Genomic DNA, 12,483 nt, shown 5'->3' with positions numbered 1-12,483 from the left:
ATGGGAAGGAGTGAATGAATTCCTTGTTTTGCTTTGCTTGCGCACACAGCTTTTGCTTTCCCTATTAAACTGTCTTTATCTCAACCCACAAGTTTTCTCATTTACCCTTCCAACTCTCTCCCCCATCCCACCAGGGGGGAGTGAGTGAACAGCTGTGTGGGGCTTAGTTGCTGGCTGGGGTTAAACCATGACATTGGGTGTTTGACATTTGTGATGCTTTCTGAGTTTGGAAGAGCAGAGTTTCAAGTACAGCACTACACGTAGAGTTTTTCTATGAAATGTTTGAATATTGATAGTTTACTGGAAAATGTCAATTTTGCAACTAAATGTACTGCGCTTCATAGGAGCTGTGGCCTCCATGTTCTGGGTTGATTCTGAGCTGGGAAGTGACATCTATCTTGATGGTAAGAAGTGCAAGCTTGTTTTCCAACGTATTGGTATTCCATATCTGGATTTAGTGTAATATATCCTTATCATTTAAGGCAAGGTTTCAGAAAATGTTTGAAATACCTGATCTTGGTTCTCACATCCCCATATTTGACCACAGAGAGCCACTTGCTTATTCTGATGCTTGTTTATCTACTTGGTGAGCTGTTTCAGTTTGGTAAATCCAACAAAAGTTGTGTAATGTTTTGCTAAGGGGTCAGATATGGAGAGATCTTGATTGTGGTGTAAGGTGGGGGAAAAAACTTGTTAGATGTCATAAAGCATTATTTAGGAGTAATATTATAGCTCTCATTATTTTTTTTTTTCCCCCCCAATGCAGTGTTTCCTTTTTTTTTGAACTCTTAACTTGTCAACATCTGGAGTCCCCTGCCTTTTGTTTTCTGCCGCCTTTGCCTATTGTACTGTTGTTATCTCTAGTATTTGCTGTGTTCCATTAAAAATCTCAGTTTACTGTAATATCACTATATGTAGTTAAAGAGCATGTTGAATGTTTTGTTCTTTTTTTTTTTTAAAGTGTTGGGGGGAAAAAAAAAATCTTACTTTTTGGCTTAAAAAAAACCCCAATTTGTTTTTTTTTTTTTTTTTTAAATGTTGGGGGGGGGGGGGAATCTTACTTTTTGGCTTAAAAAAAAACCCCAAAACCCATCCTACTAACACTTTGGTCAGTAAAATACCCATTTAGCCAAGGAAACATTCAGTTGAATGGGAAACAGCTTCCTAATTTTCTGCCAGAGAATTGCAGATTCCTGGTCACTTACAATCAGAATAACTGTATACCTCAGTCAGTCCCCTTGATTTGTTTCGATAACCTGTAAAAGCATACCTCTGCCAATTTGCTGTTGTGGAAGAAGGAGGAGAGGCATCCACCTTGTGAGAATTTCTCTAACCCCGTTTGGTAGACATGTTACCACCACGGATACGAGTAACAAATAAGAAACTAACTAGGTGACAAGTCTAATGTTCAGATACGCAGGAAGCTTTGAAAGTATTATAAGCAGTTGTAAATGTGATGATACTGTTACTTCAGTAATTGTACAGGAAGTTTACAAGTTGTTAAGTTGTTAGCGGCTTTCAGCACATTTCTATTCTTTTAGGTATTGTATCTGTTGTTGACGCAAAGCATGGCTTGCAGGTAAGCTACTGGATTTGTTACATGGTTTAAAACTGCAGCATTAGAAAAGCTATTGTAATAATGTTCATTCACATGAATAATATTTTTACAATTGCTTTAATTCTTAAAATGGGTGAGGATGTATTTCAGTTGCTGTGGTACATCAGTACTATATTTTGAATGGGAACAAGGAAGTACTGATATTCATAGGAATTCAGATTCTTACCAGCACAGCAGCATGTCTACTAAGAGTTGTCAGGTTGCTAGATACTTGATTCCTTCTAGTTCTATCACTTCACTCAGGAATCTTGGTTGTATTCCAAATAGGCATTCAGATTACTGTAAAACAGTGGAGAAACTTGTCTTACAGAGTGTCACTGGTCCATGTTACTTGAAAGGAGAGGAGTAAGAACAGACCTCTGATACCAGTGTTGTAACAAGTGAGTTAGGGCTAAAATCTGGAAAGGTGCTCATGTAATGGCAGCTGTGGTGAGGAGAGATGAGAGAGCCAGGTGTCTAGGTACCATTTCAGATTAAAAGATTACTTCATTACACGGAAGCAGACAAAAAGAGCGGATATTTGAGTAATCTACATAGTGTCAGAATAGACCTATAGAACAGTGAGGTTGCATAACAGCAGAAATTGTGATTAAATCAATAGTTCAACTTTTTTTGTAATAGCTAGTCATCAAAATAATTTGCAATGTAATAACTTAGGAAGTGTCTACTTTGATTAGGTATTGATTTTGCAGGATTCAGTAATAACTTAGGAAGTGTCTACTTTGATTAGGTATTGATTTTGCAGGATTCGAAATAAAAGCGACCATAAGAAAAGGTGCCTCCATGGTATAAAAATCCCATCGTGCCGTGAAAGTATTTTTAATATCTCTGTATTTTACAATGGTTGCAAAAAGCTGAGAAAACTGAAGAATAATGGTTAAAAAATAAGGAAGTGATCCCTCCTTTTTAAGACACTTACTTTGTTTGGACTGTTTGGGTTTCTCGTTTCAGTTGAGCTGATGTAACAGCTGATTTACCGGAAGGGGGCAGTCCTGTCCTCTCATCGTATTCTTTTGCACCAGAATGGAACTAATCTAACCCCATAGCAAGCCAGTTTGGCGAGTTAAACCATCGTGTTTTGCAAGGATTTTTGTGGAGGAGTTGAGAGAAGAACGAGGGGAAGGGGCTGAGAGCTGGTTTGCCCTTTTAAGCAGGAACTGACTTAAATCAGCTCAACTATCACAAGAAACCACAGCATGTCTTAAGTCAGCCCCCTTTTCAGCTGAGTGCCTTCATACTAATTCAGATGTGTTTTATTACTTGCAGAAACGTTGTTCTGTTTATCTTTCACTTCATGCAATGCTGATTTATTGGCTTGAATCAAATATAATTGTGTTGCACATAGCAGCACTGAATTATTATTGTTTTAAAAATAAAATTTTTAATATTTAAACTTTCAAGTAATATGTCAGAAGCAACACAGAAATGTTTTGAAACATTCAGCTCTTCTATCCATTATTATCTTTGACAGCTCACTGAAAACTCTTACATTATTTAATCAATAAGCCTGTATAACACTGACATCCACTCAGAATAATAGAAACTTCAGACTTTCTCAGTTATATGCCAAATAAATAACTTTTGCTTTGTATAAAGGACTTGCTAAGTTGTGCAGTTCCTCTGATTGCAAAGCTTGACCTCAACAGCTGCTTGTGGTTCAAAGAATTCTGAAAGCCATACAGGTAATGACATTGAGATAATAGGCAGCAATTTAAGGGTGTCATGCTTCAAAGAACCAACCTACCACAAGAAAAGCTGACAAACAGTACCCTGTGACCAGTCAGCCAAATTGAAACTGAAGTGGTAATTGATATCATGGGTTATCATGCTAATGGATTTGTCACCCAGCAATCTGAAATACTCTTTTTTTTTTTTTTTTTTTTTTTAAATCACGGGCAAACAGTTGGACAACTTGAAGTGGCAGTTCTCTACTTTCAGGACTTGACATCTGTGCTACTGGCATTGTCCTTTTCAGGGCAACAAATCTGACAACATTTAATTCAATAGAATCAATACACAGAGGATTACAAAGAAAAGGTCAGAGGATAGGTTCCCTCCCAGTCATCCTGTTGTTATGCTCTGCTTAGGTTGTGCACAATCAGGAAATAGTTTTTTTTTTTTCTTTTTTGTTTTTTTTTTTAAGGTGACAGACTGACAGTATGCAATAATCTAGTTTTGTTTTTCAAGTCAAATAATACTAGATGCCTGTTTTCTTAATTTATATATTTCCCATGACAATTAATTCCACTTTCATTTGGTATTCTTGTGTCTTTAAAACCAAATTTTAAAATAGTATTCCTGGTACATTTAGAGCTGATGAAGGAATGCACAGGACTCTCTAATCTTCCCAGAGATGTCAGGCGTAAGAGGTGAGCTCTTACTAATACTAAAGCACCAACTTAAAGTTTTGCTGCCTCCAGGTGTCTCTGATGCTTCTCTCCTGGAGATTGCTGCCTCCATGGCAGAGTGGGCAGAAAATAACTTGTAGCTGAACTTTGCTGCTTCAGTGTAAAGTCTGTTGCTCCGCCTGATTGATGAAAGTAAGGCTTTGTGTTACTAAACTCCATGCTGCTGCTTGAGACACAGGCACTTATTTTTTCCCTTTCACTAATTCTTCTGCGAGGACATTAGCTTGGGCAAACAGGTGGAGCACAAAGCTGCAGATGGTTAAGATATTAAACTCCTGCAGCATGGCCAGAAGCTGCCACTTTAGTCAGTGCTGACTGACTCTTCTGCCCAGTTACAGCTTGAACAGGCCGCAAACACTGATGTTGGGCAGATTTGCCAAGGAGTAGTGGCTTATTTGTACAAACCCACAAAGAGTTACGAATTTTTCTATAAAAGCACAGTTTGTCAAATCTTTCAGAGAAAAGGAGTATGTAGTTATGTATATGAAATCCTGTACTGCAAGCCTAACTCATCTTTAACAGTTAGTCAACATCACACTCATTAGAAAAATTACTGTACTTTCATTTTTTTAATACTTTTTTCCATGGTTATTGTATGTCATGGTGACTTTTTTCATCATAAATCTGAGAAGTAATTAAAAATAAATACTATGATAGTTTTCCAACTCTTTAACATTCTAGTCATAAAATTCATTAAAAGAGAAGAGTTTTCATAAAAGAAATTACAAGCTTCTGAAATGGTGAATGTATGAACGTACTTTGTCACCATCATTTTATAGAAAAATTCTAGATGCCATCTTCCTCAATACCTTGTTTAAAAATATACCTCAGCTGAATTGGTTTTGACTTCCTGTAACTGCAAATGAATTTAAATGTCATTTGAATATGCTTAATGCAATTATTTTAATTTTTATCTAGCACTTGACAGAGCAAAAGCCAGAAGGCCTTGTCAATGAAGCGTCTCGGTATGGATATATAAATTAATTTTATATATCATGGTTAGAAACTGCACTGTACAGAAGTTCACTAGAAATGGCTTCTTTTTCTTTTATAAAGCTTTTCGCTCCTCCTTTGCTTTTAAACCAAGGTACATTGGTGTAATGAGGTAGAAAATAGAAAAGTGACTTCATGCTCCACTTGGTCTTTTTGCAGAGATCTGACTGTTCTAACACTTGTTTTAAGAGGCATGGGGTTTTACATAAGTGGAGGAAAACCACCTGTGTTGGGGGGAAGAAAGAATTGCATGCTGGAATCTACCAGATGCTCAAAGTAGAACTGAAGATAGAGGAATATTTTTTGCTAGATATGGAGCCACAGTGATTCAGGGTAATTGTAACAATAGAAGTCTTCATAAAGCAAAGAGACTTCAAGTATGACTTTGCAAAGAGTACATGCAGGAGACATAGGGGCTTGTGAAGTTAATAAATTACAAAGCACTGTGGATTAGATGACTTCTTTAAAAAAAAAAAAACAAAACAAACCAAAAACCCACCAAAAACTAGCAAGCCTTTGTAGCTTGGTAGACTCCTCTTATGGCACAGAAGAGCACGTCAGGAAGACAGTAGTACTGTAGTCATACTCCATGATGTTCTAGTTTGATTAATGCTTGCCTGTCTGTGCTGACAATGCTCATGCTATTTTTTTGGTGCTATGGGAGAGATGGTGTTTCTGCCTTACAGAAAAAGTATTTGTTCATGTTGTCTTTTTTTTTTTTTTTCTTAATGCATAGGCAGGTTGCATTAGCTGATCTTATAATCATCAATAAAACAGATTTGGTTTCGGGGGAAGAATTGAATAAAGTCAGAACATCTGTCAGGTATGAAACTTTTGGCAAAACTAACACTGTACTGGCTCCTTCTTGCTGTTAATACAGAAATTAGATCTCATGATTACACTGACATGAATCATTAGCTCATCAGGGAGAAAGAAACTGCCCCTTTCTAAAGGCGTTTCAATACTTTTACGTGCTTACACAAGCTTAGCAGTTTGCCTGTCTAGGTAAGATTTGATGTTACCTACTAAGGACAGGCCTTTGTCTTAAGTGTCCATGTTCTTATATTTTTGGGCAGCTGTTCCCATTTTTCTGAATTAGCATCAGGGAAAAAAAATCTGCTAGTAGATAGCAGATTACTGGCGAATGCAAAGATGTGTGGAGGAAGTCCCAAATAATGGTCTTGGGTGTAGAAGAACCAATGGTCTGAATCAAATTAATGATCAAAGCCTTGTCCCATCTTTTTCTATCAGCACCATGATAACCAAAATGAAACGTGGAAATTTTGAAATTCTTTATATTAGTGGTTTGAACTCTAAAAGTAAAAATGCTTAGACCCAACAGACTGTATCATGAGGAGTCTTGCACAGGAAAACGCTATTCTTACTGGTAGTATTTTGTTGTCAGAACTTTTGAAGTTCCCCAACCCTTAATTGGGGTACGAAAGAGACATAAAAACGAATTCTTGCTGGGATGTCTGTTGCTTTGTTCAGCAAGTTAATGACAGAGTTGGGGTTATTGTTGTGGTGCTATTTCTCATGCTGCTTTCCATGGTTAAGTTGTTCAAGCAATGTATTACGGTCACATTTTCGTCTAACTTCTGATTTTTCTATTTTATTTTAGGTCAATAAATGGACTTGTTAAAATTCTAGAGACACAAAGATCAAGGTATTAAATGGCCACTATTACTAGGTACCAGATCCTGCTTCTTTTGTGACAGATTTAAGTATGCTCTTAGATCAGTTTGGTTAAAGGAAAACTATTGAATTAGAAATATTTAACTCGATATTTATTTTACTAATAAGCTTTTAGATAAAGGAATTTTTTTAAAGAAGCAAAAATGTATTTTTCTTTGTTACTGTTCACATCCTATGCTCTGGTGTATAACTAGTTTTAAAAGAATTGCTATTAAGATGTAGCTTAGTTTACAGAGCTTACGACTAGTGGGTTTTATGGGGCTTCGCAATATAACCATAAATATTTATTATTTTCATGAGAAGTGGATTTTATAAAAGCTTGGGCATTAATTTTTCAAAAACCTGCATTTTGTTCTAAGCTTAATATGAATATGACTTTTAATTATTACAGTTGCATTTTAGTCATGTTGCCATTTATGGAGTAATAGCATTTGGAAAGTTCCTGAAAAATGCTAATATAGATCTAGTTTAATTGCCTTCAGCATATTCAAAAAATGTAGCAGATTTTTAAGAGAGTCTTATAGGTAGAAATTTGAAGTTTCTTGTAACTTGTTAACCAGATCTTGTAACTAAAGAACAACTTGCAAGGCCAAGTTGTATCTGAGTTAATCATTGATCACGTGCACTATAATGTTTTTTTTTCTGTTGTGTCAGCTTAAAGATTTTTCTCACTTATGATGGCTGCTGCAGATAAGTTGTTACTACAAAATTACTTTGAAAGCAGTGCAAGGGAGTTTATAAGAAGGAAAAGTGATTGTATTATTTTTGATATTTTTCATTGACATTCTGACTTAGATTTCTTCTTTAATAAGGAATTAAATGAAAATGGTATTTCCAGGGACATTAGGGGAGCAGTGTATCTTTCAGGCTGCTAGGACTGATTTGTGTGCTATTACATCAATTATTTGACTATATTGTGATAAATGTTCCTATAATACAGGTTCCTGTTTTAAGCAATTTTTGAAGGGAAAATAGTAGACATAATCTTAATAAAGCATACTTGGCTTTTTAAAGTTATTGCCAAATGTAGTTGGAAGGTGTAGAGAAAAATATTTGCTGTTGTTGGCTGATCAGATAGGAACAACAAGTATGTGTGTTTTATTTGGTAACCCAGGGTTTTGAAGATGGGTGCTTGTCTGACTAACCTAAAGATCAGCTCGGTTTACATTTCTGAAAATGTTAATCTTGTTAACATTTCTGTTGACTTCAACTTATTTGAAATTCTGTCTGCAGTTTGATCACTGGAAGTTTTATGCCCTGCTGTTGAACAGTTGCACTGTGAAAGGCATTCTCTTTCATGACTATCTTGTTAGTTTATAAGGATTATTTTCACATTGTTTTCATTACTTTGTTTAAGGAGGAAGGTGAAATGTTTAAATAGCTTTGACAAATTCACACTCCTTTCTTGTTAACTTGCAAATTCTGTTGAAGAATGCTTAGAACAAGAATAAATGATATTACAGAGGTGATCATAAATTCTGTTACTGAGGTGTTTCATATTGATTAATTTATTGCTCTTCTAGTGATCCTCACTAATGATTTCTCTTAAGTCAGCATGTGTTTCCATTACATAAAAAGTTATTTTTTTCAATGGATTTATGGTCATTTAGGGACTTACGTTCAAAACAGCAAGTTTTGAACTTGCTGAACAAGATAAACTTGTAAGCAGTTCTGATAATCAAGCTTTTCATATTCACCAGCTTTTTTGATATGTTAAGAGTTTTAATGTGTAAATAGTCACTCTAGATTCTGCTGCAAAATTTTAGACTTCTGTTAATTTGTCACATTCTGTAAATTCAGTATTATGAAGTTAGTATTTAATAAAGTTGAGTTTTATTAGAATAATGCTACTGGCATTTTTCCTCTGTCTGTAGATGGAGATGAGAATGTTCTGGTGACTCCAGGTTAAATTTAACAAAGATTTTATTTTGATAATAAATCTTTGATATTTACTTATAGCCAAATTTGGATATTATAAAATTAGCTGTCTTTTATTTTTGAGACCTCTGTATTATTTACAGTTTTCATGACCTCTACGCAGTGTGATATTCCTTCATCTAATGTATGTACTTTGACTGCAGCATGAAAGGTTGAAAGACAAAAGAAGAACAAATACTGCAAAGTGATGGAGTTGCAGAGATGCAATTGTAGCATTTCCGTTTCCTCCTGTTTAGTAAACTTTTGGGGGCATGATACTAATTTTTAAAATTCTGGAACTTTTATTATGAGGAATGGGAAATTCTACCTTTGCCACAGAATGGGGAAGAAAATCATGAAGGAAGATCAGGGCTTAGGAAAACACTTACATGAAAAAGATACGCAACAGTTTGCTCCAGCTGAAATCAAAGAAGTGGCAACATGATGATTTTACTGAGAACAAACAGTGGTTTTGAGAAAGCAGATCAGGAGTTCCTTGTTCTTTAGTTGCAAGGCAGAGTACAGAAATGGTCAGTGAAATGCTTTGGAGGGGGAAAAGAAGCAAACTCTATTGATAAAGTTGAATCGCTCATAAATTGCATATGCATGGGTCTGACTGCCCTAGGAAATCAGTGCAAGTTTGAGGCCAAGATTTTTGTAACATGAAGGAAAAAAAAAAGGGTTTCTGTAAAGATAATGATGGTATCCAGCACAGCTAAGAATTCTGAAGAGGATGTTAAACTTCATGCTTTGAGTCTTAAATCAGTATCTGTTCACGTTCATTAGTAAGAGATCCAATATGTGAAATTTAGTATCCACATCTGTACCGCTCTCTGGTGTCTGATGCCAGGCAGCATTAAACTTTGGATATTAGATTAAGTGGACCTCAGATGCAGTCCTCAATGACAACTCTTCTGTTAGTAGTAAATATTCTTTAGTGAGTGACACATACTGTCTCTCCCATGATTAAACATTCCAAAAGTGAAGTAAGCACAAAATTAATTTATTAATATGTTCTTTGAGAACATACCTTCTTTAATTAGGGGGTTTTGTCCCTCAAAAGCCCACATGTAAAAGGGACTAATATAGCACTTTCTTGAGTGTTTCTACATGATTTTTCAGAACACTGCTGAGAACAAACAACTAGCACTGAGTTGGTCATGAACTTTAGAGAGGAGTTATTTACGTATTTTACATTATAAACCTTTCATCTTAGAAACTGCTTTGTAAAGCTCCTGTTGGGTGTAGAAGTTCAATACTGGCTACGCTCCAGAGATCTTTTCTTTTTTGTTGTTTTTTTTGTTTGTTTTTAACCTCTCATATGTTCTTCTATTTAGCCACAGGTCATTAACTGCATTTAGAAAGCTGTCAGTTGCTATTAGCAGTGAAACCTATAGTCTATATTGCTTTTATAAAAAAAGCTTCTTATACAAGTTTATAGGTAGCTGTTCTTACAAGTAAATATGATCAGTGCTGTCTGTTCCATATTACATTTTTCATTTGTCTAAGTTTCAGATGTTAGAGCTGAAATTCTTCATAGTAGCGCTTGCCTCATAGCGTATTTCAGTTTTGTTTGCTAACAGTATGTCAGTAGAAGCTACATATTTTCCAGGGGGTTTGTGTGTTGATGGGAGGGTCTATATTAGTAAACATTAAGGGTGCAGAATAATTGCTGGGAAGAACTTCAGCGTTCCTCTTCCCATTTAGGGAAAATCAGTTATTATTCAGGCATCCAGTATGAGGGATTTTATAATTTTTCTTGGAAATACCTTGTATTTTACTATATTTTTTTAAAAATTATGTTTCTGTGCTTACATATTACTGTGTAAATAAAAACTGCGTTTCCTTGTGAGACAATACACCAACCACCAACATCCAAAGATACAAACATCCAAAGATAAGGCTAACCATTGATGGCATTAGAATGATGACAGGAAAACAAACAGAAGCTTCAAAGAACTATTTTAAAAACATTTATTTAAGTATACACAATATTTAAATATAGCAAAAATACAAAGCTTTCTTTTTCCCCCCTGTTTAGGGTTGATGTCTCCAATGTCTTGGACCTGCATGCTTTTGACAGTTTATCTGGAATAAGGTATGGTGATAATTTCACTGTCTTTTATTAGAAACAATGTCCATTGTATAAATAAATGCATGAAATAGACTCACTCAGATTTGCATCTGAGTTTCTGTTAGAAATTCTAGTTTAGTCACTTATTTAAAATTCTTACTTTATAAGTGGTGATCTGAGATTGAGAATTTTGTCCACTTGAAATGCATGCAACAAAACCTTTTTGACTTTATAAAGTGAAATGAGCCAGAGTGTGCATGGTCGGTTGGCTTTTTTTCCCTAAATATGAGTTTTGGTTTAATAGTAGTAGTAGAGCAGATTTGTACAGTCTGTTCTGGTTTTCTTAAAACTTAAAGGATTTCAAAATTTTTCTCACTTTGCATTATGATGAACTGGAGGCCTCCTTAGTTTTCACAGAAAACAATGAGGGACTGAGGTTCCACAACAAATGAAGCCACTGCAAATTCTGGTTACTGTGTTCCATGTTGGGTTTTTTTGTTTTTAGCACCAAATGTGAGTTTGGCATGCTAGATGGGTGGAAGATGTAAAACTGGAGGCGAGGGGAGAAGGGCTTTCTGTTCACTTTGTGTGCTGAAATTGTTCAGCGAAGAGAGCACGGAGTACTGGAGCAATTGTAAAGGAAAGGAGGGAATATGCAACTGGGGGCAGTATCCGCTTCATTTTTCTTCCTGGATGCACAGTGTTCGCTTCAGGTAAAGGGACGTAGCCACTTCCTTATTCGCAGAAGGGAAAAGTTGCAGAAGATGCAAGCTAGTAACCTCTAGTAGATGAGATGTGCTCATGAGATTTCCCAATGAACTGGTGCAGTACTATCCAAAGGATAGCCTGCTTTTCCTGGTTCTTGGCTGCCCTTTCTTTTTGCTGGCATTGGCTTTTGTCTGATCTATGAAAAGTAGTGTTTGTTTCTTTTGAGCTCCTTGAATGTACCAGTCAGATCTGTACCAATGGCAGCATCAGGGGGGTATCAGAATAGGCATCCAAAAGAAAGTTAAGGGAGGAGGAAGGCCAGTATATCTTTTACGGCCAATAGATTACTATTAGGTCATAAACCAGATCATAAACCCATGTCTTGAGTTCTTACGATTGATCAGCTAGCTAAACTGACTCATCCTGGAGCCATGCAACAGAGGGAAAGCAGTGAACCAGAAAAGGATTGTTCTTGACAATGGCAATTCACAGTTAGATCTGATTAACTGTAATATTAGGTGGCATTCTGCAAGGTTTACTAAGAAGTGCTGTGCTCTACAAATCTGAGAAAGTCCTTAAGGAGCTGACAAAAAAAATAAATCTTTCTTTTCTTGGTCTAGTCTTTTCTCTTCTCTCACTCATAGTTCCTTTACAGGTTTGGTATTAGAGGAAACACTCTAAAACTGCAGCATTTAAAGACAAATTCTAAAAGCAGCAAGAAGGTTGTAGACTGCTTAAAGGAAGTTCCATTTCTTTGGATTTTATTTGAGCTCTATACAGTGAAATTGAGCTCAGAGCTCAATTGGGAGGGATTCTGTGGGAAGCTTCTATGGAGGAACAGGGTGTTAAGAGAGCTGGCTGACGATGTTACGAGGCTGCTCTCCATACTCTTTGAGAAGTTGTGGAGATCGGGGGACATCCCAGAAGACTGGAAGAAGGCTAACGTCACCCCCATCTACAAGAAGGGCTTAAAGGAGGATCCAGGAAATTACAGGCCCATCAGTCTTACTTCAGTCCCTGGGAAAGTTATGGAACGAATCCTCCTGGGGGCTATCAAGTCAAATGAAGCA

At 36.2% G+C, this 12,483-nt stretch overlaps 1 protein-coding gene across 1 annotated transcript in view; it reads left to right on the top strand.

Moving 5' to 3' along the window:
• The window catches only part of LOC103899469 (COBW domain-containing protein 1), a 28,944-nt gene that overhangs the window by 5,949 nt on the left and 10,512 nt on the right, over positions 1–12,483 (top strand). The window contains exons 4-9 of the mRNA XM_019472242.1: positions 345–404; positions 1,542–1,579; positions 4,945–4,991; positions 5,756–5,842; positions 6,641–6,685; positions 10,673–10,729. Coding sequence (XP_019327787.1) covers positions 345–404; positions 1,542–1,579; positions 4,945–4,991; positions 5,756–5,842; positions 6,641–6,685; positions 10,673–10,729 — 334 coding nt within the window. The remainder of the gene's footprint in view (positions 1–344; positions 405–1,541; positions 1,580–4,944; positions 4,992–5,755; positions 5,843–6,640; positions 6,686–10,672; positions 10,730–12,483) is intronic.

Source organism: Aptenodytes forsteri, unplaced genomic scaffold (genome assembly GCF_000699145.1).
Source record: "Aptenodytes forsteri isolate BGI_AS27 unplaced genomic scaffold, ASM69914v1 Scaffold99, whole genome shotgun sequence".
Classification (NCBI taxonomy): Eukaryota; Metazoa; Chordata; class Aves; order Sphenisciformes; family Spheniscidae; genus Aptenodytes; species Aptenodytes forsteri.
Note: the sequence above shows the minus strand (reverse complement) of the source record. Positions and strands in the feature narration are given on the sequence as shown.